The sequence below is a fragment of the Bos javanicus genome, chromosome 2 (assembly GCF_032452875.1).
Source record: "Bos javanicus breed banteng chromosome 2, ARS-OSU_banteng_1.0, whole genome shotgun sequence".
Lineage (NCBI taxonomy): Eukaryota > Metazoa > Chordata > Mammalia > Artiodactyla > Bovidae > Bos > Bos javanicus.
The window spans coordinates 31,854,991-31,881,453 of NC_083869.1; the positions used below are offsets into that span (position 1 = coordinate 31,854,991).

At 37.3% G+C, this 26,463-nt stretch overlaps 1 protein-coding gene across 5 annotated transcripts in view; it reads left to right on the forward strand.

The window, feature by feature from the left end:
• GRB14 (growth factor receptor bound protein 14) overlaps nt 1-26,463 on the forward strand; it is a 128,385-nt gene that overhangs the window by 92,695 nt on the left and 9,227 nt on the right. For 2 of the 5 annotated variants that reach the window (XM_061436550.1, XM_061436589.1), the window contains 6 exons: nt 6,736-6,857; nt 8,801-8,875; nt 12,591-12,728; nt 17,856-17,966; nt 18,158-18,253; nt 24,462-24,542. In XM_061436550.1, coding sequence (XP_061292534.1) covers nt 6,736-6,857; nt 8,801-8,875; nt 12,591-12,728; nt 17,856-17,966; nt 18,158-18,253; nt 24,462-24,542 — 623 coding nt within the window. Of the gene's footprint in view, nt 1-6,735; nt 6,858-8,800; nt 8,876-12,590; nt 12,729-17,855; nt 17,967-18,157; nt 18,254-24,461; nt 24,543-25,037; nt 25,565-26,463 lie in introns of those variants that run through there. The other 3 variants (XM_061436579.1, XM_061436558.1, XM_061436569.1) reach the window with 3 other exon arrangements.

Sequence of the window (26,463 nt, forward strand, 5' to 3'; positions counted from 1 at the left end):
TCAAAATAAAAGAATTTGAGGCAATGGAGTCTTGAGAACTGCCAGAACATAAAAGAGATTTGAGCTGATACAGAAAGAACAAGTAGGCTATGAACAGGGGATGCCGTTCCAGTGGGAACTGTAGTGAAGGCCAAGGCAGTGCTGTGCAGAGGAAGGAGGAGAGACTCGAGGTCAGATATGTGGCTGCCATTCAAATCCTGAGACATTTGTTATTCTAAACGGGAGACTCTTTATCTGTAAAATGGAAATAGAGTTTGCCTTGTAGATTACCCTCTTAGTTTCCTAAGGCTGCTGTAACAAATTCATGGTGGCTTTGTTGTTGTTCAGTCGCTCAGTTGTGTCCAACACTTTGCGACCCCATGGAGTACAGCATTCCAGGCTTCCCTGTTCTTCACCATCTCCCGGAGCTTGCTCAAATTCATGTCTATTGAGTCAGTGATGCCATTCAGCCGTCTCATCCTCTGTCTTTGATGGTGGCTTAAACTAAAACAAATGTAATCTTTAAAGGTTCTAGAGGTGAGAAGTCTTAAATTAATTTCGCTAGGCTGAAATCAAGGTGTTGGCAGGGCCACACACTTCCCAGAGGCTTTATGAGGAGGCTGTTCCTTGCCTCTTTCAGCTTCTGGTAGCTACCATGATTCCTTGGCTTGTGGTCACATCACATCACTTGAGTCTGTGCCTCTGGAGTCACGTTGTCCTTTCCTCTTCTTTCTCTGTCAGTTCTCCTTCTGTCTCTCTCTTAAAAGGATACTTGTGTTTGGATTTAAGGCCCACCTGTATAGTCTCCTGGAGAAGGAAATGGCAACCCACTCCAGTATTCTTGCCTGGAGAATCCCATGGACAGAGGAGCCTGGCGGGCTACAGTCCACAGGGGTCGCAAAGAGTCAGACATGACTGAGCGAGTTCACTTTGTATAGTCTTGGATAATCTCTTCTCAGGATCTTTCAGTTAATGACATCTGCAAATCCTTTGCCATATAAGGTAATGTTTATAGGTTCCAGAGATCAGGACTTGAAGTCTTTATTCAACTTACTGCAGAATAATTATATAATAATTAAATACAGCTATATTTTCTCAGGTTTATACATGAAGAGATGTAACTTGCTTTATTTCTATAGCTTGAATTAATTTCTGAGTGAGTTTCTTGACCTCTTAATGACAGTTTAATCTTTTGTTATTGGTTTGCTTTATGGATTATTCTTAGTCTTTTTGTGGTAAATAATCAGTTCAGGTTATATACATAAGTTACATACAAGTTTAAGATCCTCTTAGTTGAAAGACCTACTTTCACTCTTCAGATACTCTGGTGGGGCATTTAAGTCCCAGGAAGGGTATTTGTCTAACTGCTATCCAACTTTTCTCTTCATGTTCTAGAAACTCTTGTTACTCTCAAGCTTATTGCCTATACCATAAAGCCCACTAAGTTCATGGTCTTCCCCACTCCTTTTGGGGGACTTGATTCTGCAGTGTTCTTTCTCATTCTTGAATGTTATGGACTCATCTTCCTCAAGGTTGCACTTAGCTAATTGCTTTTCTGCCATGTTAGATGCAGGACTTCTACTTGAGGCTCTAAGTCTCCCGAGGCTCTCTCTGGTTTGAACCACACACCACCAGTAAACTTATATGGGGTTTTATCACCGTCCACTCCTCACCCTGAAAGGGTCCTAGTTCTAGGAAGGGCAGAGTATGGGGTCGCTGGGACCTAAGCCATCCACTTACTCTCCATCTCCTCTCAGTCTCCACTCTACCCTTTCCTCCACTAACCCATTAATCCAAGATAACTTCCCAGATGACAGAGGATGCATCCCTGCATGGGGCAGTGGAGGATCGGCTGGCCATTATTCTCCCTGAAAGTGGAAATAAAAGTCACTCAGTCAGGTCCAACTCTTTGTGACTCCATGAATTATACAGTCCATGGAATTCTCCAGGCCAGAATACTGAAGTGGGTAGCCTTTCCCTTCTTCAGGAGATCTTCCCAACCCAGGGATCGAACCCAGGTCTCCCACATTGTGGGCAGATTCTTTACCAGCTGAACTCTAAGGAAAGCCTCAGAATACTGGAGTGGGTAGCCTATTCCTTCTCCAGGGGATCTTCCCGACCCAGGAGTCAAAGTGGGGTCTCCGACATTGCAGGCAAATTCTTAATCAACTGAGCTATCAAGGAAGCCCATTATTCTCCCTAAGTGACCATATTTGTCAAAGATTGATAAAGTCTAATTTGAAGGCAAAAAGTAAAGAAAGTGCATCTTTGTCATTTTTCCTCTCTGCATAGTTTATCTTCAGGGCAGATCATGTGCTGTTTTCTTAATGGTAGGGTTCTTGCCTGGAGAATCCCAGGGACGGGGAAGCCTGGTGGGCTGCCCTCTATGGGGTCACACACAGTCGGACACGACTGAAGCGACTTAGCGGCAGTAGCAGCAGCAGGGATAGGTGATGAGTACAATTAAACTCAGGTTAATAAATAGGCAGACTTCTTGCTTAATACCTTGCAATTTTCTCCCACTGTAGTTGCAGTGAATACAGATACAGCGCTTAGCACATAGTATGTTTAATAATGTGCACCTGTGCTTCATAAGATTGAAAATATCAGCTGGGGTTGTGTGAGAAGTAGACACACGTAAGGCTAATAAAGATTATTAGAGGTGCAACTTCTCACTTGATATCTGAGTGACTACTGGATCTGCCCTCAAACTGCTTCTCTTACAGTCTTCCTAGCTCTTTAATTGGAGAAGGCAATGGCACCCCACTCCAGTACTCTTGCCTGGAGAATCCCAGGGACGGGGGAGCCTGGTGGGCTGCCGTCTATGGGGTCGCACAGAGTCGGACACAACTGAAGTGACTTAGCAGCAGCAGCAGCAGCTCTTTAATGGAGGCAGTCCTTCCAAATGCTTAAGTGAAGAATCTTCGTGTCTTCCTTAACTAACCCCTCTCTTTCACTCCATATCCAATTTGTCAGCAGATCCTATTGGCTTTGCCTTCAGAACACATCCAGATCCTGCTTGCTTCTTATATGTCTTTCTGCTGCCACTCTCATCCAAGCCACGTCATCTTTCCCCTTGTTAATTGCAGTATTCTACTAGGTGGGCTTCCTGTTTCTACCCTTAAGCCTTGTGAAATCAGTTCTCCACTCAGCATCTAGGGTCATCCAGTGAAAGCTGGATGTAGGGGTCAGCTTGTAGTAGTCCTGTTCAAAATGACTTCTCATCTAACTCAGAGGAAAAGCCAGATCCTTATTCTGACCTGCATGGCTTTATCCATTTGCCCCAGCTCATCACCTTTACTTCCCTGACCTCTCGTCCTGGTACTTCCCTCCCCTTCTGCTCACTCAGCTTTAGCTACCTTAGCCTCCTTGCCCTGCTTCAAACATGCCAGCCTTTGTTTGCTTCAGGGAGTCTCTTCTAGTTCTTACTTTCAATAGCTGCTTGGCTCATGCCTTCTTTTCCTTTGGATTTTTGTTTAAGCATTACCTTCTCAACAAGGCCTTCCTTGGTAATCTTTATTATTAAAAAATTTTTTTTAGTTATTTATTTTTGGCTGTGCTGGGTCTTTGTTGCTGCGTGGACTTTCTCTAATTGCAGCGAGTGGAGGCTACTCCCTAGTTGCAGTGCACAGGCTTCTCATTGCAGTGGCTTTTCTTGTTGAGAAGCCCGGGCTCTAGGCACATAGGCTCAATAGTTGAGGTGCACTGGCTTAGCTGCTCAGTGGCATGTGGAATCTTGCTGGATCAGGAATCAAACCCATGTGCACTGCATTGGCAGGTGGATTCTTAACCACTGTACCACCAGGGAAGTCCCTTGATAAGCTTTAGAAAATGAATTTCTTTCCCCTGTTCCCTCCTCTCTCCCTCTTCTGCAATCCATTTTTCTCTATAGTGTTTATTGCCACCATTTAAGATTTACATTAGATTTTTTTTTTCATGTCTTCACATTAGAATAGGAGCCCCACAAGGCAATGATTTCTTTCTTACTGTCTTGTTGACTACAAAATTTCAAGCTCCAAGATGAATGTCTGACACATGGTAGGCCTTCAATAAATATTTGTTGAATGGATAGATGAATGAACAAGCGAAAACTGCCAGACTACATGGATTTATCTCATAACAAGTAGGAAGTAGATGAGTTTTTGAGCAGTGGTCACGTTGATGCAAATGTATTATGAGGTTTCCTATGATATAAAGGTCCAGGTTGTATTGGAAGAATGAGAAAACAGTGGTTTGGAGATTAGTTAGGAAAAGGCAAAGGTCTAAATTGGAATGGTAATAATGGGGGTGAGGAGTTGTTGGTTGTGTGAGAAACTTGGAGGAAGAGTCTAATGTCTGGGGTAACAACAGTGGAGGGCATTGGAGAGGACACGGAGTTGTAAGAGACGTAGCAGAATTTTAAAAAAAAAAGCACTTTGAGAGAGAAAAAGGGAGATACTTTTAGTTTTTAATTTTTCCAGCAACTTTTGAGAAAACGTGTGTAACATAAAATTTATCATTTTATCCATTTTACTGTTCACTGGAATTATATACATTTATATTGTTGTGCAGCCATCATCCCTGTCCGTCTCTAGAACATTTTTTTCTTCCCATAATGAAACCCTGAACCCATTAAACAATAACTCCTCATTCTCCTCATTCCTCCCCCACCCTGGTCCTTGGCAACCACCATTCTACTTTCTGTCTCTATAAATTTGTCGGTTCTAGGTACTGCATGTAAATGGAATCATATGGTATCTATTCTTTTGTGTCTGTTTTATTTTATATAGGATAATGTCTTTAAGGTTCATCCATGTTGTACCATGTGTAAGGATTTCATTCTTTTTACGGCTAAATATTCCACTGTATGTCTTTACTACGCTTTGTTTATCCCCTTCGTTTGTTGATGGGCGTGAGGATGTTTTTACTTCCTGGCTACTGTGAATGATGTTACAATGAACACTGATGTACAAGTACCAGTTTCAGTCCTTGTTTTCTCTTATTTTGGTTATGTACTCAGAAGTGGAATTGCTGGAATTGTGTAATATTTTAAGGAACCACCCTTCGGAACTTTGGTTTTAGACAGACTATGTTTGCAGTGGTGGAAAGTCTAGCAGTTAGGATTGAAGTGCCAGTGAAAGCAACTGCAGCTGGAGATTTCAATTCAAGGAACTTGACAGACAGCCTTAAGAGCTGAAGAGGAGGGAGAGTGAATTAGTTGAGAGAAGGGAAAGAAAAGAGTCAAGCCAAGGACTGCATCTTAGGAGAGCAGGAGCTACCAGAGCTAGTCAATGAGACAGAAAAAGAACGATCGGAGTTAGGAACAGAATCCAGAGTACTGATACACACTTAGTTCCAACTCATCCATATTCACTGAGAGCTCTTACAAGAACTTCCTTTCAGATGCATAAGCTTCTGTTTAAGTATGACATTACTTTCAAGGGTTTGGGTGTTGTAGGTCATAGATTATTACTGAGTGTTGAATTTCTGAGAAAGATTCTTTTCAAAAAGGTTCATGAAGCACCTAAAAAAAGCAGAGGATTTCTGTATTTCTTATCTGACTGTTCTCTGTTTTGCATTAATAACTTCATAGTCACTTTTCTTTACCCTTTTATTGAAGTGTGACATACCTTACCCTAAGAGAACAAATGTAGACAACTTGATGGATTCTCAGATGTTGTATTATATGTACCTGAGTATCTAACATCCAGATTAAGAAACAGAATATCTCCTTTACCCGGTGGTTCCCTCACACCCCTGCACACTCACCCACTGTACCCGTTATCTTGATTTCTGACACCGTAGATCTGTTGTATTTGTTTTGAACTTATAAAAATAGAATGTTATTCTTTGTGTCTGACTTCTTTCATTACTATTATGTTTGTGGAATTCATCCATGCAATTGTGTGTTGTGTAGTATATATTCCACTGTGTCCTTTACACAATTTACTTATTCATTCTCACATTGATAGGCATTTAGATAGCTTCCAGTTTGGGGCTATTATGAATAGTACCACTGTGAACATCACAGGTTCTTTTTAAAACAGGAATTTTGCATGTTATGTTCACCCTTTAAAGATGCCATTGCTTTTTTCATTTAAGTTCCTTTTCTCCTAAGTGCCTTCCCACCCTGCCTAATTATCTTCTTTGTTAATACAAAGTGCCTGAACATTAGTTTTGAAAATAAAAAGTACCACACGAAATTAAGTTTCTTAAAAAGTGTATGTCCTTGCATTAAAAGTTTCTTTTTTAAAGCATTTATTTTAATTTTTCTCAACTATCCAGATTATGAGTCTTAAATGCATACTGTACCTGTCAAAATTTTTCATCTCTTAATGGGATGAATTGTTCAACCTTGAGGCAAATATTTTAATTTTTGGCACCATGATGAGTTAGAGAAAAATAATAGCTCTCATATTCTTAATGCAGGTTTGTTACAAACTTATAATTTACGTAGCTGTAAAAGGAGATTGAGAATTAGTGAAAAGTGCATTGTGATATTTTATGTCATTTTTCTCTTTGGGTTACAAACTGCTTTGATGTGAAATCGACATTGCAAATTCAAAGTTGATGAAAATTTTATCATTCTGGCTATTTCAGAATTGAGTTTAAATTGGCTATGTTTAATAAAGATACATACATAATATATTTTATATATTTGTATGGATATATATGTCCATATATATATTTGTTTACCTACCTGTCCATCTTCCTGTCTATTCATCCATCCATCCACCCACCTATCTGTTGACATGCTCACTGGAACATTCTTTACAGAAAGAACAATAGAAGACCACGAGCTGGTGATTGAAGTGCTATCTAACTGGGGAATGGAAGAAGAAAATAAGCTATACTTTAGAAAAAATTATGCCAAATATGAATTCTTTAAAAACCCAATGGTAAGTGAAATCCCAATTAATAGTTATGGAAAATAAATGAGTTTAGTTAAATTTTATTTTATTTTATGTGAGGAAAAAGTACACTATAGATAAAGTACAATTCTGTACTTGTTAAATTGTAGGTAAGAATTCTAGTCCTTTAAACTTATAGTCGACATGCTCACAGAAGTTCATATACATAGTTTTGGGGAACTGTTGCTTTCTTTTATTGCCTTTTAAGAAAAAAAAAAACTACATTTGATTTGGGAAATGAATTATTAGATATCTCCCAAGCAGGTTCCAAGATACTATGGTTTAAGTCTTTTGCAGAACTTAGGAAATTAAGAAAAATTCTAAAGGAAAAACAGATTTATGTTTGTTAGGAGTGTTGAAACTTAACCAGAAGTTTAGATTGACAAGCATCTTGCTGTTCCAAATTATTTTGTTTTCAGTGCAATAATTACTGAGCTAAGAAGAAATGAGATAAATACCAGTCCATTATCTAGTAAATACTACTTTCATTATAGTTCTTTTTAAAAGAAAATAAATGTATGTCACATACTAATGAAGACTAGTGATCTAGAGAAGTCAGAATAGCCTCTGGGCTCATTATTTTAAATTGTTTTTGTCTCTGCAGCTGTAGCATATTTTTACACTAAGTTTTGGATAATTGGATTGAAATGATATACTTAATGAAAAATATATGATACACACCATAATAGAATATTTTCAAACCCAGAAAGGCCTCTTACGTTCTCTTTATTTGAACCTATTAATAGAAACATAATGGGATGATCTTTGACGAATAAAATTAGAGTCCTAATAAAAACTAAATAGAATTTAAAAGGAAACTGTTTTCTTGTTGTGAATCTTTATTAAAAGCAAGAAATTTAAAAGTCATCATTAAAGACATATGATTTAGTGCTCATTTTTGGTTTATCTAATTTTTTTTAATTTAAATAAGGCTATAGATTTATTTTGTAGACTTAGAGTAGTGGTTCTCAACTGAGAGTGATTGATAATGATGTCTGAAGACCTTTTTGGTTGTCATACTGAGGGGAAGGGGGGCTGCTAGTGGGAGGCCAGGGATGCTCTAAGCATTCTGCAATGCACAGAACAGTCCCCCCAGTACAGTGTTATTAAACAATGTTAATAGAGCTACTATTCAAAAACCCTGTCCTAGAGGAAGTATGCTGCTGCTAAGTCTCTTCAGTCGTGTCCCCGACTCTGTGCGATCCCATAGACGGCAGCCCATGAGGCTCCCCCACCCCTGAGATTCTCCAGGCAAGAACACTGGAGTGGGTTGCCATTTCCTTCTCCAGGAAATGAGAGGAAGTATAGTGGCATGTAATTTTCCAAACTTGCCTGATCATAAAAGTTTCTTGGGGGAGGGGATAGTGCTTATTAAAAATACAGGACCAGATCTACCCTGACCTACTGATCAGACACTCCAGGATTGAGGCCCAGGAATTCCTATTTTAAACAGCTTTTCTGGGTGAATTTTATGATTAAACAGGTTTGGGAAAACAGTAGGTAGAAAAAACTGTCCTTTTAGCAACCTGATCCTCTAGTCAAGTCCTGGCTCCTTTATAATGTGGCTGTGACCTTGGGTAGATACTCTACTTCTGTGAGCCTTGAGTTTATAAAAGAGTCCTTCAGTACCTGCTAGAGTGGTTGCAGGACTCTGGGACAAGGCATGGGAGCTCACACACGAGCAGCCTGAGGGCAGTGTTTTGTAACTGGAGGTGCACGGGTCTTCATGTGTCGGCACTCCCTGAGAGTGTCTGCCTCATGTAAGGTACCTGTGTATTGGTTAGATTCAGGGACTGGCATTTTAAAAAGTGCTTTGGGTGAATTTTCAAAACACTGATTTAAGAGCTTTTGCTTTAGATTACTCTGTTGGTCATAGTTCCGTCTTTTCTGGCATGGCTTTTGGGAGAATGTAACATGTATCTTTTCGTTAGTATTTTTTTCCAGAGCATATGGTGTCTTTTGCAACTGAAACCAATGGTGAAATATCCCCCACACAGATTTTGCAGGTAAAATATATTTTCAATAAAGTATGTAAGTAATAAATAATAAAGGGAAACTGTAAGGTCCATATTTATTTATTTATCGAATTTTATAAGTAGATATAAAATTGCATTTTTATGCAATTGCATCTTGCATTTCAATGCCCCCCTTTTTTTTTTACTTTATGAGACTAAAAATTCTCTGTTTTTATTGAAGTATAGTTGATTTACAGTGTTCTGTTAGTTTCATGTGTACAGCAAAGTGATTCAGTTATACATACGTATATATCTATTTTTTCAGATTCTTTTATAGGCTATTACAAAATATTGAGTATAGGTCCTTGTAGGTCTTTATTAGTTACCTATTTTATATATAGTAGTATGTATATGTTGTTTCCAAACTCTTAATTTATCCTCTGCTTTCCCCTTTGGTAACCATAAGTTTGTTTTCTATGTCTGTGGATCTGTTTCTGTTTTGTATATAAGTTCATTTATATAATTTTTTTTAGGATTATACATATAAGCAATATTATATGTTATTCATCTTTCTCTGGCTTACTTCACTTTTTAGTATGAAAATCTCTAGGTCCATTCATGTTGCTTAAAATGGCATTATTTCATTCTTTTTATGGCTGAATAATATTCCATATTCATTATGTAAATATATCACATCTTTATTCATTCATCTGTCAATGGACATTTAGGTTGTTTCCATGTCTTGGCTATTGTAAATAGCGCATCCATGAACATTGGGAGGCATGTATCTTTGCCAATTATGGTTTTCTCTGGATATATGCCTAAGAATGGGCTTACAAGATCATATTTTTAGATCTATTTTTAGTTTTTTTAAGGAATCTTCATACTGTTCTCCATGATGGCTGTACCAATTTGCATTCCTACTAACAGTGTAGGAGGGTCCCCTTTTCTCCACACACTCTCCAGCATTTATTATTTGTATACTTTTTAATGATGGCCATTCTGACCAGTGTGAGGTGATACCTCATTGTAGATTTGATGTACATTTCTCTAATAATAAGCAATGCTGAGTACCTTTTCCTGTGCCATCTGTATATCTTCTTTGGAGAAATGGCTATTCAGTCAGATCCATATTTATACATGTCCAGATTTTGGATGTTATGTCTTAAATTACTAATTTTTGATGGAGATAAAGTTGGAAAAGATTAGGAAAAAACAAAATCTAGATAAAGAGTTCCCTAAGTCAATAAAGACCCCATCACTATATTATTCTTTCCAGTTTTGGACAATTGTCAAAGGATTTTAAGTGTATCACAAAAGGAAATTTGCAGAGTTTTGCTCTGTGACATATTTAAAGAATATGTTAGTGTTTGAAAAAGTCAAAATTTCCAGTAAATTGTAGACCCTTTACAAACACATATTTGTTATTAACTTTATAATAAATGCCTTTAATCCTGTTTGTGATAAAATATTTAGCAATTCAATGAAATACTATCTATGATGGAAATACCTGATTGAAATATGAAATGGCTGAGTTAAGAATACTAAGTATTTAACATTTCCTTAGTTTTGCATCTGTTGGGCATTTCTTCCAAACTGGCTATGGCTTTAGGTGACCATTTTCCCAAGACATTTGCATTACAATAAAAGGTTTCAGATATTTTATGTTTGATACTATACTTGTTAACAGGTTAATGGTAAGCAGTGTCTTTATAATGGTCGCTGTTTGATTTAGACAGCAGGCATCCTCGAATCCACTCAATATTCTCTCATCTTTAATGAGGAAAACTTTTAATAGTTCCAGCATAGATATTACTTTGAATATATTGATATTTGAATATATTGGTAAATACACTGAGGATCACAGATTTCTTTTCTGTGGGCTTTTTATTTTTAATAGGTTGTATTTCATTTTTTGCTTCAAAATATTTTGGACATATGATTGGTCTCAAGATTTCTCCAAAAGCTAGTGGGTTTTCACAGACACCCCATGGAATTAGGGTGAATTGCAGCGGAGGTAGTGCCCCAGGACCCCCACTCTCATGCCTCTATTAATACTTTGCATTTGGATTATGAGAGAGTGGTGGGTTGGAGTTCTTCTGCCTCCTTTCCCAAATTCTCCTATAATTTAGTTATACTGCTTTAATGTTAGATTAAAAAACAAGAAAAATCAGAACTTTGGAATCAGATAGTCCTGTATGTGCCCCTGACCTCTTCTCTCCACTGAGGCAATATTTCCACTTTTTAAAACGTTCCTTCTTTTTCTAGTGTGACCTCTGTGACTCCCTTTTTAAAATTTAATTGGTTTGGTTTAATAACTTGGAAAGCACTCAAACTAAAAAACCTACTTCCCTGTTTTGCATGTCAATTAATTAATATCTGTGGCTCATTAAATTAAAACTTTTTTTTAATTTACTTAAAAAACATTATCTACTCTCGGTATTTCCCTGAATAGCCTTTTAAAAATATGTCACGTTGTTTTAGATAATGCTTTCTTTTAGTTTTAGTTTTTCTATTTTGCATTAGTTTATTCATAGAGGTTTCTATTTTCTTCTTTTAATGAGACACTAATGCATTTCCACTGTCTTAACTAAGGATGCTGAGCACAGCTACTCAGAGCTAGTCCTTTTCATTCTCCATTTCCTGACTGACACATGCCCTCTGTCTCAGCTACTTTTCACTGGGTAGTAAACTAGGCCAAACTGTAATGACTTAAGTATCCACTCACGTTTTGTCAAAAGTTTTGTAGGTCAGGATTTGGAAAGGGCTTAGCTGGATGGTTTTCTGAGGCAGATTGACTCCCAAAGGGGTTATGGATCCACTTCTAAAGTGGCTTTTCACTGTATGTGCCTGGTATTGCTTGGCACCTCTCCCTCTCTCTTTCTCACCTCTCCCCAGCCCTACATGATGTCTCATCCTCTAGAGCTTTTCCAGTTGCGTTGTGCTTCTCACTATACAGCCATCTCAGGGTAGTCCAGTTTCTTACATGACAGCTAGCTTCCAAGAGTTAATGAGTGAAAGCCATCAGGCTAGTTAAGGGACAGAGAGTTAGAATCAGCAGTGTGCCTCTCCCACCACATCCTTTTGATCAGAGCAGCCACAAGCGTTGCCCAGATTCAAGGGGGTGGAGAAACTTCATTTCTTGATTCAGTAGCAGGGTAACACTTGCAGAAGAGCTACTGTTGCAGTTCTCTTTGGAAAACACAACCTGCCATACCCACCCACAACTGAGAACCATAGAGGACGAAAAAGAGATTATTTGCTTTACCTTCATTGAGGAGATGAATTTGGCTCAATTTCTTTATTCACTGAATAATGGAAGTCTGGATCGTGGTCTTACTTAGACTGTAATGAAGTTGAAGTTGATAGGTCAATCTATAATCTCGAGGGAAATCACCTAAAGGGATGAAAAGATACTCTGGTTTCTCTCCAGATCTTATAAATCTTTCACCTTTTATTAAAGAATGAGATGAAAAGTATCAAGATGAAGTTGAACTTTTCAAATGGACATTGAAATAGCTTATAATTTTGGTGTTTGACTAAGTACTGATCACTCAGAATATATATTTTGTGAGCATATTTCCATTTGGAACTTGCCTGAGGGTTTCAGAAGACTGATTTATTTTCTGTGTGTATATATCCCCATTTCCATAGTGGTGTATAAGTGGTGTAAGTCCTGTTTGAAGGTGCACATTTCTATTTGAAGTATAAAGCTACAGTATCATTGATTCAGAAACTATATCAGAGTGTCTAATTTTTCTTCCAGATGTTTCTAAGTTCAAGCACATATCCTGAAATCCATGGCTTCTTACATGCAAAAGAACAGGGAAAGAAGTCCTGGAAAAAGATTTATTTCCTTTTAAGAAGATCTGGTTTATATTTTTCTACTAAAGGGACATCAAAGGTAAATTGTAATATCAATGATATATTATGAATTATATGGAAGTTGTAAGTTAAAATGGACTTTACTTTGTTTTATTTATTATTTTATTACATGGTATTGATATTTGGTATTTTTTTTTAAGATTCCAAACATTTGCCATAACCTGTTTAAAAACTAATTACTCAGCTTTATTTTCCACTAGTTTCAATATACATCCTTTGATGGAATATGGATGCTCTTGTTTCAGTATCACATTCCTTGCTCATTTTTCCCCCACTCTGAATCCACCCTCGTTTTTCTTATCAAGGCTGGGGTTTTGAAGCCCATCAGAGTTCACATCTTTTCTTTTTACCCAGGTTCATATTACTGACCTGTTGATGTTGAGCAGTTAATAACACTTAGCTGAGTCTGTAACTGCTTATTAATTGCTTTGTGTGTGTCAGTTTTGCCTCCTCACCTAGACTGTAAATTCCTAGAGGAAGTTGTGTTATGATCAGGTGGATGTATGTGTTTGTGTGTTTGTGTATGCATACCTATCTATGTATACAGTTACACAGACATGGCTGTGCTGATGTTCCTACACACACACAGAATCACATATGCGTATAATTGCCTTAGTGCTAGCACTAGGTAGACTGTTTCTATGGAGCCTAGTAGTTGCCGACTACACCATATGCCTGCATTCTGTGTCTTGATATTTTATGCAATGCATAGATTCCTTTTAAGTAAAACTACTTTTGAGAGTTTTCATGAGAGTTTAATTCTATGTTCATGCCTCTGTTTTGTCACTGACAACATTGTTGCTTTTTGATGGGTAATCTGTCATTTTTCTCTGGCTCGTTTTCAAATTTTATTATCATCTTCGGTATTTAGTCATTTCCTGGCATATTTCTTGGTATGTTCAAATATATTCTGCTAAACCTGGCTTGATTCTCAACATACACATTCAGTCTGCAAATTCTTGTTTTTCTTATATGCTGAAGATGTTCATTATTTATTTCTCATTTTCAATATTTGATCCTTTACATTGTAGTACTGTTTTCTGTCTTGGCTAGTCCTGGCTCTAGGTTTCCCTTTGTTTGTGGCTGCCTCCAGTCTCTGCCTCTCTCTTCACACCATCTTCTCCTTTCTCTGTGTGTCTCTGATAAGGACACTTGTCATGGATTTAGAGCCCACCCAGATAATCTAGGAAGATCTCATCTTTAGATCCTTAACTTAATTACATCTGCAAAGACCCCTTTGCAAAAAAAAAGGAGGTCACATTCACAGTTTCTTCAGGTTAGGACATGGACAGATCTTTTAATTTTGGGTGAAGACTGAAATGATCAGGTTGTAAGAAGATTAGTATGGCCATAGGAAGCTTAAAAAATCAACTAGAGAGACAGAAAAATGAAGAGGGGAAGGGAGCAGGGGAGATGGGGGGGTAGTTAGCAGGGAAGGGAGAAAGAATGAAGGGAGAAAGAATGATTGATTGAGTTGAGGTACAGATGCTGATTAGTGCTAATTAGATGATCATTTCATTAATCAAGGATGGAGGTGATGAGATCTAACCTAGGATGAGGAGTGGAGAGAGAAGAAAGGGGTGGATGTAAGATCAAATGGCAAATGGCCAAGCTTTGTTGACAGTTGATATGAAAGAAGAGGAAGCACTTAATGTTCTTAGAGAAGGACACAAAAGGAAAATAAATAGAAAATGATGAAATAAACAGGAATAGGAGATTTGTTTCAAGGTCACCATCTTAGAAGAAAGACAATGATCTTAGTTCAAGATATATTGCATTGATGATGAAGCATCAAATGGAAATGCCCAGAACACAGCTAATGATGGAGACTAGATATTTGGGCAGTGGTCCTAACAGGAGTTACAGAGTTGCAAAGAAGTAATGATACCATATTTTCCCCCATTTTTCTTGCATGGTTTCCTGGCTTCCCTGAAACACAGTTTTCCTTTGTTGTTACTCACACGCTTGTGCATGAAGATTTGCAGGTGTTTGTGTGTGTGTGTGTGTTTCTTTAAGATTTAAGTGGTAGAATATTTCATGGAATAGAGCTCCACTTAGTAACCCATTCCTTCACAGAAATCTTTTATGTTTGTTTATAAGTATATATAGTTTGACTACTAGTATTCTGAACCACCAGGGAAGCCCCATTCTATCTTATAGATGCATTTAACTTTTCTTGAGGATTTAAACCGAGTTCTCAAATTTTTTTATTGTAGATAATGTTAGGATGAATAATTACCCATTTTTGTAATTAAGATTTTAGATTTTTCCTTAACCTTTGTAACGAACGTTCTCTTTTCCCAGTGTTCCTAATGTATGAAGTAATATATGAAGTTAGTTTTAAACAAATGTGTGTTGGGTCACCTTTTTACTTTTAACATGGGAGAAAAATAGATTCTAAATCCAGGGACCGTGTTTCTTTCAGTGTCTTTCCAGTGATTCTTCACTGGAAGATATGATAGTATCTCCTCAGTTCCTGAATTCTTTAATTGGTTTCTCATGAGCATCCACTGCCCATTATCTTTTTCTTTCACCTGGCTCCTTTCTTTTCCTACTGATTACATAATAAGACAGCTCTTATTCCATCTGTTGGAGCCATGCTCTTATCCTTGCCGTGGTTCCCCCTTGGCTGGGTGGCATTACAAGTATCAAACCTCTATCCTCAGGTCATCCTTTAGCTCTCCTCAGCATGGTGTCTGACTTTACTGGGCCTCATACGTAACAGCCTTCTTTCTGTTGTTTATTAGCTAAGTCGTGTCCAACTCTTAAACAAGGAAATGGCAACCCACTCCAGTATTCTTGCCTGGAGAATGGACAGAGGGGCCTGGGGGTTGTGGGGGGCTGTAGTCCATGGGGTCGCAAAGAGTTGGACACAACTGAAGTAACTTAGCACGCAGCACGCACGTCCAACTCTTTGAGACCCCATGGACTGTAGCCCGCCAGGCTCCTCTGACTATGGGATTTCCCAGGCAAGAATACTGAAGTGGGTTGCCATTTCCTCCTCCAGGGGATCTTCCCAACCCAGGGATTGAACCTGCATGTCCTGCATTGCAGTAGATTGTTTACCTCTGAACCACCAGGGAAGCCCGGTCTTCTCTCTAGCCTGTGCTTAATAAGCATGTGTTCTGTAGTTTATACATGAAAATGATTTTACCTTCTCCCTCAAAAAAGGAATTCCATATATTAGATAACCCCAAGGATTATGACTTTGATACAAATCATGTAGGTTGTCTAAAGTCTAATATGGCATACCTGCCTGGCAAAGTGACCATTTCCTTCCCTTTTTCTATGAGAAGGGTCTTGTTTATTTTACTTTGTGAAGATGTAGGCTGCACAGGAGTTGCATAAACACTTTTGCAAGCCTTGGAGGAATGGCTGTGACTTACATTTACAGAGAAATATCTAAGTACCCTGCTGTCCACCTCCCCCCTTATGTACACGTGTGCATGCATAGCTTTGCTAACCATGCCAGCTCAGCCTGCAGTCTAATAGTGTTGTAAACCTTGATATGTCTGCACTTCAGTTCAGTTCAGTCACTCAGTCATGTCCAACTCTTTGCTACCCCATGGACTGCAGCACGTCAGGCCTCCCTGTCCATCACCAACTCCTGAAGTTTACTCATACTCATGTCCATTGAGTCAGTGATACCATGCAAACTAGTGGAAAAAAACTCAAGAGAAGAAGCTGATCATGCCTCTTATGGCCTTCCAGTATTTCTTGAGTTGCCTTTTTCTCGCATCCAAAGGACTCAGCTACATTGACTTCTACAGTATCAGTGGGCAGGAATGGTTTTATTCCATCTTCATAGAAATCAGACATTTTTATGAGCAAAGTTTCTATCAAGGAATAAAGTTTTAAAGGCCATGCCAGTGAGAGTACCTTTCTCCCTCCTCCTCCTCCCTTCTCCCAGGACCCTAGATTGGGTCTCTAACAATTTTCTTTTCTGCTGCATTCTTCCATGGAGTTGGGAACTATATTCATTCATTGGGTTAAAGTGCCTAAAGAACAGTGACACATAGAGAAACAGTTGCATACAACAGAAACTCTTGATGGGATAGCCAGCCTACTGTCCAATGACTGAATTTTTTTGGATTTGGATTTGAATGGGTTGCTCAAATTGCTGAATGTTCTGCTTTGTCTTTCAGTGCATACAATCACTTGAGTTCTTGTTAAACTATAGATTTTGGTTTTGAATCAGCAGGTCTGGGGTGGGCCCTGAGATTTTCCATTTTTAATAAACTCCCAGGTGCTGATGATACTGCTGGTCTGAGACTGCTAGTAGCAAGATTTTAAAGAACAAGTGCATTTTGCTCAGTTTTGATTATACATTCAACCCCAGAATTAAGCATTTCTCCAAGTTATTAACTTATCACAGAAGAGTATGACCCAGATTTCCCATGACCAACTCTAAATCTCATGGCTTTCCCAGAGAAAAAATAGCCCTTCACGATTCCATTTTGCCTTGAAAATCATTCACATTCCATTGCCAGGTAATCTCCCTGCATTTATCTGTACAGGCTCCCTTGCTTTTATAAAAGAAGGGGGTCGTGCTGCCTCCCTCATTGCTTGCTGTGGTGTGTGAGGCAGTACACAAACATGAGGAGTGATCATTTCTCAATGCAGCAGGGAGCTTCATTTGTTTCTTTTTTCTTTCTTTTCTTTTACTGCTGCAGAAGCTTAAACCACCCTTCTTCCCTTTGAGGAACTACCATTGTTTGAAACCCAGATAAAGAAAACATTTTCAAAAGCTGTTCTTTGCTCTCTTTCTTCTTTCCCTCAGATTCCTTGAAGTGATGGTTAAAGCGAGTCATTTTGCCTGTGGCGGATTCATTTCGATATTTGGCAAAACCAATACAATAGTGTAAAGTTTAAAAATAAAATAAAATTAAAAAAAAATAAATATGGAGATATATTTTTTGGTATATTGGAAGTTAAATTGTAAACAGGTTGCCTCTTCTTAAATAATCTCATATCCAGCTCCTGGTTATCTAAGGATATGGTGACTTAGTTTTCCTCTCCTTTTGTTTCTATGGTATTATTTGAGATAATGTTTACCAAGGTATAAATTACATAATATAATAGAAATACAAAAGGTAGTGTAAAATATATGTACCCATTTCAACACACACATGTATATTTTTTTAAGGAACCACGGCATTTGCAGTTTTTCAGCGAATTTGGCAATAGTGATATTTATGTGTCACTGGCAGGCAAAAAAAAACACGGAGCACCGACTAACTATGGATTCTGCTTTAAGGTACAGGCTTAATATTTTGCTAGATGAATAAAGCAAGCCTCAGCCTTTTAGGTAAGCTTGAGTTTCTTTTAATTTCTTTTAAAAAGAGACAGCTTTCTCTTATATATAGGAGAATTTTAGTGGCTTTTATTTCAACAGGTGTTACCTTCAAGATATGCATTAACGATAAACAATGTGCTGTGGCCTTCTAGCCTAACAAAGCGGGAGGGCCCCGAGACCTGAAAATGCTCTGTGCAGAAGAAGAGCAGAGTAGGACGTGCTGGGTGACCGCGATTAGATTGCTTAAGGTAATCTCGATGCAGGTGTGAATTTCTATTAAAAATTGCTGGGAGTACCATCAAAGTTTGAAAATGGCTGTATATCAAAACTCAGAAGACTCACTCTGAATTCATGTGGTTTTGTGAGGAAAAAGAAAAATAACCACTACCATATTTATGTATTTTATTTTTTATCTAAAAGATAAACATTTCCAGAGTAGAGTGGAATAACCTAATGCATTTATCTTGTGTGTGTGGAGTCTTCCATTTTTAGAAATGTTCTGATTTTTGTTTTTTGGTAAGACTGTTACATATATAGTCAGTAAAACTGACTGAAATTTCCCCTGTTTACTTAGTCTGCATTTTAGAAACATTGTCATCAATTCTAAGTAAAGTGTATTTTAAAATGTGCCCACCTGGATATGTTTATGTGTTGTGTTTATGTGTTAACATTATGTGTTGTTTTACGTTTTATTTAAGTATTGTGTGAATTGCTTTTTAGTTTAATGCAAATTATTTTAAAAATTTTACTATAGCTGTATTATTCAAATATTCACCTTTGTGCTAAGTAAGAATTCTAGCTTCCATAAGCAAAATTTATTGGCAAACATTTTGACAAGGAGTAAGAATGTTCTGAAATTAGGTAGGGAAGAGAGACACAAATGATACCTTCCTGGATATATAGAAAGCACATGTATTTTCAAAACTTGTATGCTAGTAAATTTAGCACAATTTTAAATTTATAATTATAAAACATCACCCATTTCATTTTAAGAAGGGCAGAATAATCAGGATCAGAATTAGTAGTTGTCATACCAGGCTTGGAGCAAAATCTTATGTTCTGTCCTTTTCCTTTTTTTTTTTTAATTGAGGTAAAATACTTGTAACATAAAATTAACCAAATTAACTCTTTTTAATATGAACAAATTAGGGGCGTTGCGTACATTCAAAATATGGTGCAACTGCCACCTCTGTCTAGTTCCTAAACATTTTCTTCACTCAAAATGCAACTCTGTGCCCAGTAAGTAGTTACTCTCAGCCTCTGGCAACCATGTTTTGACTCTATGGATTTACCAATTTGGATTTTTCACAGAAATAGAAGTGCCCGGCTATCTCAGTCAGTAGAGCATGCGACTCTTAATCTCAGGTCATGGGTTCAGGCCCCGCGTCGGGTGGCACATGTTCTGTGCATCTCCAGTAGCTCAGTCAGCATAGAATCTGCCTGCAGTGCAGGAGACCTGGGTTTGATCCCTGGGTCAGGAAGATCCCTGGAGAAGGAAATGGCAGCCCACTCCAATATTCTTGCCTGAAGAATCCCAGATACAGAGGAGCCTGGGGGGCTACAGTCCGTGGAATCACAAAGAACTGGACATGACTTAGCAACTAAACCACCATACAAACAAAATCATACAATATGTGACATTTTGGATCTGGCTTCTTCACTTAGCATAATTTGTGTTTCATCCATGTTGTAGCAGCTTATATCTGTACTTTGTTCTTTTTATGGCTGAGTAATAGTCCATTGTATGTGTATTGTTTAACACATACATATATGTTAAGTAAACAATTTGTTTATTTATCCATTCATGGGTATTTGGATTGTTTCTACCTTTTACTGTTGTGAATAGTGCTGTTTGGAACATGTCTATACACATATTTATTTGAGTAACAGTTTTTATTTTTATATATATACCTAAAAGTGGATTTGCTGGGCACATGGTAATTCTATGTTTAACTTTTTGATTAATTGCCAAAATGTTTTCCTCAGAGGCTAAACCACTTTATATTCCCACTAGGAATGTATAAGAATTCCAACTTCTCCATACCTCATGAACACATATTATTTTCCATTATTTTTTTTAAAAATAGTCATCCTAGTAGGTGTGAAGTGGTAGGAAGCAAGTGTTTAAAAGTAATGTAAAGCTTTTGGATTAACTGTGAAATTTTCTTCCTTTTGTATTATGGCAGAAAGGTAACTATGGTTACCTTTTTATTAGAAATTTGTTTGTTTCTCAAATAGTCTATTGTCAACATGGCTGTCATGATTTTTATTTCAGCAAATCTTATAATTATTAATTCTTTGAAACCCTCATGATAAGTAGTCACTAATCACTTCTATGTTGCTCTCATTGTCATAAAATGTAAAACAAACAAACAAAATGAAAAAGAGAGAAGTACTTTAGAGTGTCTTGGAAACCAACCAGTCAAGGCAGTAGTAACTTGGTAACCAGAGACATGCATTGGAATCACAGGAGGTGCTTTCTGAGGCTCCATGTGCCCAGCTGCATCCTCGGGGATCCTGAGTTAGTGATTGAGTTCCAAGTGTCTGCCTGATTAAGAACCACTGACTTCATCCAGTCCCCTCCTTTCATAGATAAAGAAGCTGGCACTATTTGGAAGACTTTATTCCATCACAGTTATGGTAGAGAAAATATCTTAAGGTGTCTGGTTTTCTCTCCCCTTCCATCAGAACTCTGGAAGTCTAGCTAGGCTGATTGAGGAGATACCTTCCAACATTGTATAGCAAGACTTTCTCCCTTCTCATGGGCTCAAATTCACATACCCAACACAGAAGCAGGCGGTAAACCCACTTCCTTTAAAAGTCCTTCAGTGACTCTAACATGCCATTGATTTTATTAGGATGCTCCATTATTTTTATGTAACTAGAAAGATAAGAATTATGGCAATAAAATTATGATGTGAGGTTTCACATCACTTATAATTTTTATTTTCATTTGAGTATTTAGATTTATTTAGGCCTGTAGTCCTGCTTCTCATCATTTTTGTTGAAGTTATCAATTTTGTGTATGTACACACACACACACACACATATATTTATGAAATAAATTAGTTAAGGTATTCATGAAACTTCTTCATATTCTAAATCTGACTTTTCTGAATCATTTTCATCTCAGAGTCATGGATACTTATATTTTTCACAGATTATCCAGCTCTGTGCCTTCAAGAGCTTTGGGGAGGCAGATGAGTGCTCTGCCATGGTCTGTGAGGTTCTTTCTAGCCGCTGGCAATCCCTTTGCAAGGTTTGATGCTAATGACTTTTTAATCCCATCAATTTCAGGCAATGGCAAGTTGCTTGGTCCACAGTGAATATAAGATGCCATAGGTTATAATACAGATTGTTAGTCTAAAAACAGATGTCTGTCTGAGAAATGGTGAAATATACTGAAAGCTTTGTTCTTTTTATATCCAGAATGCTGTTTCTGGAAGATTGTGCCTTCTTACTGTTTGACTCTTCTCAGTCTCTTTCAAGTCCCAGATGCCCAGTTTAAAGAGGCTGTGTTGTATCAGTTTTCTATAGCTGCTGTAACACATTACTACCATCATAGTGGCTTAAAACACAAAATTATTATCCTTCACCTCTGTCACTCAGACATCTGAAATGGGTCTATTGGCCTAAAAAGGTGTCAACAGGGCTCCATTCTTTTTTGGAGGCTTTAAGGGAGGATCTGTTTTCTTGCCCTTTCCAGCCTTTAGAGACTGTTCATGACACCTTCCTCCATCCTTAAAGGCAGCAATATCCTGCTGAGTTCTTTCCATGCTCCCTTTTTTCTGATTCTCTCTTCTGGCTCTGGATAAGGATCCTTGTGATTACACTGGATCTACCAGGATCATCTAAGACAATCATGTCATTCCAAAGTCAGCTGATCAACACCCTTAATCGTATCTGCAACCTTATTTCCCCTTTGCCAGCTAGCCTAGCAACCCACTCAAGTATCCTTGCTTGGAGAATTCCATGGACAGAAGAGCCTGGTGGGGTACAGTCCATGGGGTCGCAAAGAGTCAGACGCGACTGTTAAACCCACACAGTTAGCCTGATGTATTATATTCACAGGTTCCAGGATGTGGACATATATGGCCCATTATTCTGCTACCACATCCATGTTCCCTGTTTGTTTCAATTATGGCAAGGCTTTTCCAGATGAGGCTGGAAATACAGGCCAGCATCAGTGAAATCCTTTAGCATGGAACCAATGAGAAACCACCATGGAATCAAACGGGCAAGTGATATGATCTGTTTTACATTTAAAAATAATCAGTTACAGGAAGCCTGGGCCTGCCAGCACAGACACATTTGAGACTGTCTAATAGGGGACTGGCAGCTTGTTGTCAATGAGGTGCTGATTTGATCCCCATGGCTGGTGCAGCTGGGCTCACCTAGGGTTAGAGGTAGCTTTTGATCATCTCCTTTGGTTGTCTATTGTGTTATTTCCACAGTTTATCGGCAAGGAGGAGGGGAAGACTAGTCTATGTTATGTTGGCTCAACCAGAAGTACCCTTCTTGTTTCCATTATATGCTGTTTATTAGATATAGTCTCCCCCAAGAATTTTGCTTTATTTTCCTTTCTTTTTCATATATACATGTAAACTCTAAATGTAGCAACAAACAGAAATATTCCCATTCTCTTTGAAGAAATTCCATTTCCATATAGAATCAGAAAAAAATCAGAGACTTAGAAAAGGGGAGATTTGTTCATGTAGACTGTCCCAGGTACATGGTGTCTTTTTCCCCTTTCCTTCAGTTAGAACTCTTACATATTTTGGTGTCTTAACCTCCATAGGACAGGGAAATATTAAGGTGATCCATGCCCTACCCCTTGATCAGAGTTAACTGCCTACTAAAGACTTTCAGCAGCACAGAAGCAACTTCCTAAAGCCAGGGGTACTGGGGACAGAACATCTTTGAAGGAAACAGTTTTATTAGTAGATGACAGACTTTTCACTTCAGGTGAATAAAAGGTGTCCAGGCAGCACGTACTTGTGAAAGTGTTGGTTGGAGTCTATTATATATTCTTCAAAATGAACTTGACTAGAAATTAAGCTCCTCTTTCTTCTTAAAGTCATTGTATGCTTAGAGTTGATTTAAAATAAATTTCATTAGATCCTATTAATGTCAATCAAACCTTAAATTAAAAAATAACTTTTAGAAGTTGGGAAATAATTGGATAAAGAAGTCAACACAGAGAATTTTAAATGACTCTGGGTTTGTAGTCATATTAAAAGCAAAATCTTGAAAACAGTGACTTCCCTCGCCCCCCTCTGACTTTCTGCCTAATTACCAAATATATCCACATTGCTGGAATTGCTTTCAAGAAAATAGTTTTTATTAGAGAAATAGCTCTGTTGGAATGTTTAAATGGAATTCATCCTAAGGCTAATATTGTTTTCCATGGTCTTTTCAAAGTCTTTTATATAGGACCTACTTTTAAGTTCATAATGGCTCCATGAAATGGAGAGAATTATAGACGGTAGCAGAAAAAAAGACAAGCCTATCTGTTCCATTGGTTTCTTCCTTCCTTTTTTTTTTTTTTTGTTAAGGGAGTAACTTAAATCTAAGGGGGTTATCTTCCAGTTTCAGATGGGGGCTCCTCCAAGATGTTTGTTTGGCCATGGCAGTTGACGTTCTTAGTGTTCCTCAAACTAATAATCCAATTATAATCCAGACCCACTTTCTTATCGTAGCCTGGCAGTCTGGTTTTTATGATGCTACCTCATGAAAGTAAAGACTGTGTAGTTATCTACTGCTCTTTACATTGTATGCCATGACCCTTTGTCTGAAATCAGCCTGATGCCCCACCATTTTGATTCCCAGAATTTAAAGTCAAAAATTAAACAATGGCCTAAGAGTGTTGTTACCAGAGGATGGTACAGTGCCAGGAATCTTCAAAATAGGATCAAGTTTATGGATTACAAAAGACAGTGTAATTCATCAATCAGTCATTGAAGAGTTATGGTAAATTTGTCATTGAAGAGTTATGGTAAATTTGTCATTGAAGAGTTATGGTAAATTTGTCATTGAAGAGTTATGGTAAATTTTACCCAGTTCTGCTTAGGATGTGTGTCAGATTCTCAGAGTCTTTGTACCATAAACTCAGGAAGACTTCCCAAGTGAGCTATCTTATCACTAGGTGGTATACCACTCCACATAGTTTTGGTGCTATTGACACAAGAATAATGAGTAGGAATGTCAGTTCCAGATCTTTGTATTATAAGCTAGAACTTAAGTGTGGGTCCCAATAAAAACCACTCTTTTAAACTGTCCTATTTAGAACGTAAAATTTTATCTTTCAAAATTTTGGTTGCTTTACTTATTTATTTTAATGAAAGCTTGTAATTTTCGTTTTTTATATTGATGTATAATGAATGAGAGTATTTATTTTCATAAGTTACATATGTGGTAAGAGTGGTGGGACTGTGTTTTTATTTATTTATTCTGCAGTATGGCATGCAGCTGTACCAGAATTACATGCATCCGTATCAAGGCAGAAGTGGCTACAGTTCTCAGAGTATATCTCCCATGGTAAGGACCAAGTTTTTGAACCTACATTTTATTTTATATTTACATTACATTAATTTGCAATCACGTTACATTATAAATGTACATTATAATACATTTCCTTTTTTTTTGGTCAAGTAAAGTAACTTTTGGACAGCTTCTTACCATGTTATATTAAACTATTTACTTTTGGATCTTATATGAGTGCAACCTATGTGATAAAATCAAATAGTGGGGCATACATTAAGTAGTCATAATAAAACATAATAAAACATAAAATAATGTTTTATGTTAAAGAAAAATTTTAAATATTTGAAAGAATTATGAGAGTCATTGTGTGTCATTACATTGAAGTTTAGATTTTAAAAAGATATTTTATAGAACACTGTTCTTGAGAGTGTAGATATTTCTTAATTATTGATTTGATTGTAGGTTTATTTATTTAAATATTAATTCTGGGATTATCATAGCCTGTGACTTATTTTGCATTCTGATTTTCTAACAATAATATTTTTAAAGTTTCAGGTCCTTGAAAAACATACCGCTCTCCAGGAAACCCAAAAGATGCAAGCCAAAATATTGGTTGTGCATTACATTAAGACTAGCACCGCTTCACAAGTTTATCCTAAATGGCACTTGGATATTTATACACAGATACATCTTTCCCCGTCTTTGGGACCTAATTTTAATTTCCTGTGCATTAACAAGAAATTTATTTTTGAACTTAAAGTTTATGTTCTGCTGTTTTTGCTTGTGCTCTTTACTGGTGAATATATTGGAAATTTGGACGTATGAGCTTGTGTGACCAATCAGCTAACATGCTGCATTTACACTTAGGTTAAAACATGCTTTTCATGGCTGTGACCAAGGGAGGTGCATTTTCGCACATGGTAACATAGCAGATAAAACACTCAGTTCTAGGAATGAGGCATGAAATAATGTAGATTATGTATCCTGATAGACTAATATGGAAAAAGAATTCCAATTCTGTAGTTATGGTGCTTTAAGTTAAGGAAGAGTAACTTTTCATTTTTATATCTATTACTTTTTAGCTCTAAAATAAGGAAGTAAGGAATGTAATGAATTTTTATAAAAGCAGTAGCTTTAAGGTGAGAATTTTTATAATTTGTCAGCTTACCCTAATCTTTTAATTCATGTATATATGAATAATGAATTTTATTATCTTAATCCTTTTCTAAATCCTTCTAAATTTCTTTCAGAGTCTAAAGTTATTAGGATGAGCATGTTAATAGCAGCCATGATTTGGAGGCAATTATTATTTAGTATCCTCTTAATCATAGGGGAAAAAAGCTATAAAATGAGTCCTTTCCAGTCTCATCATTGTCATTAATATACAAGTATAGTATTATTCTTGCTTCTTTCCATTGAAACTGATCCTACTGTTGATCAGTAAATCTATGACGGTTCAGTTAATGTAGCTGTATTTGTTCAACACCTTGTATAAGAAAAGACACTCCTTGAGTCTTGAATTTGGCTGTAAACAGGAGTTCAAGGACAAGAGGTTTGAATCTCTGTGATGCGGACAAGGACCTAGTCCTGTATGGCAGTTGACATCAGACAAAATGGCACCTCTACTCTTCTTAATTTTCACGAAGGAAACTTAAAAGATTGGGGAGGCATTTGTGTTTACTTTGATATGTATACAGAATCCCAGGATAGTTTCTAGATGAGAGAGTCAGTGACCTCACCTGCCTCTGGGTTTTCATCAAGGCAGCACGTTCAAGGAACAGCAGGAAAAACTTTGCCTACTTTAGTTATAGTTTTAAGGGACAATGTTGTCTTCTTCTCCAGGGATTCATTTTGAGAAGGGAAATGAGAAAAAATTATCATACCATAATGAACATCTTAACTATATACAGCACACAGTAGCTACCCCATCAGGCTTTGGAAGGAGAATCATCAGCAGATATTTCAAGAAGCAGAT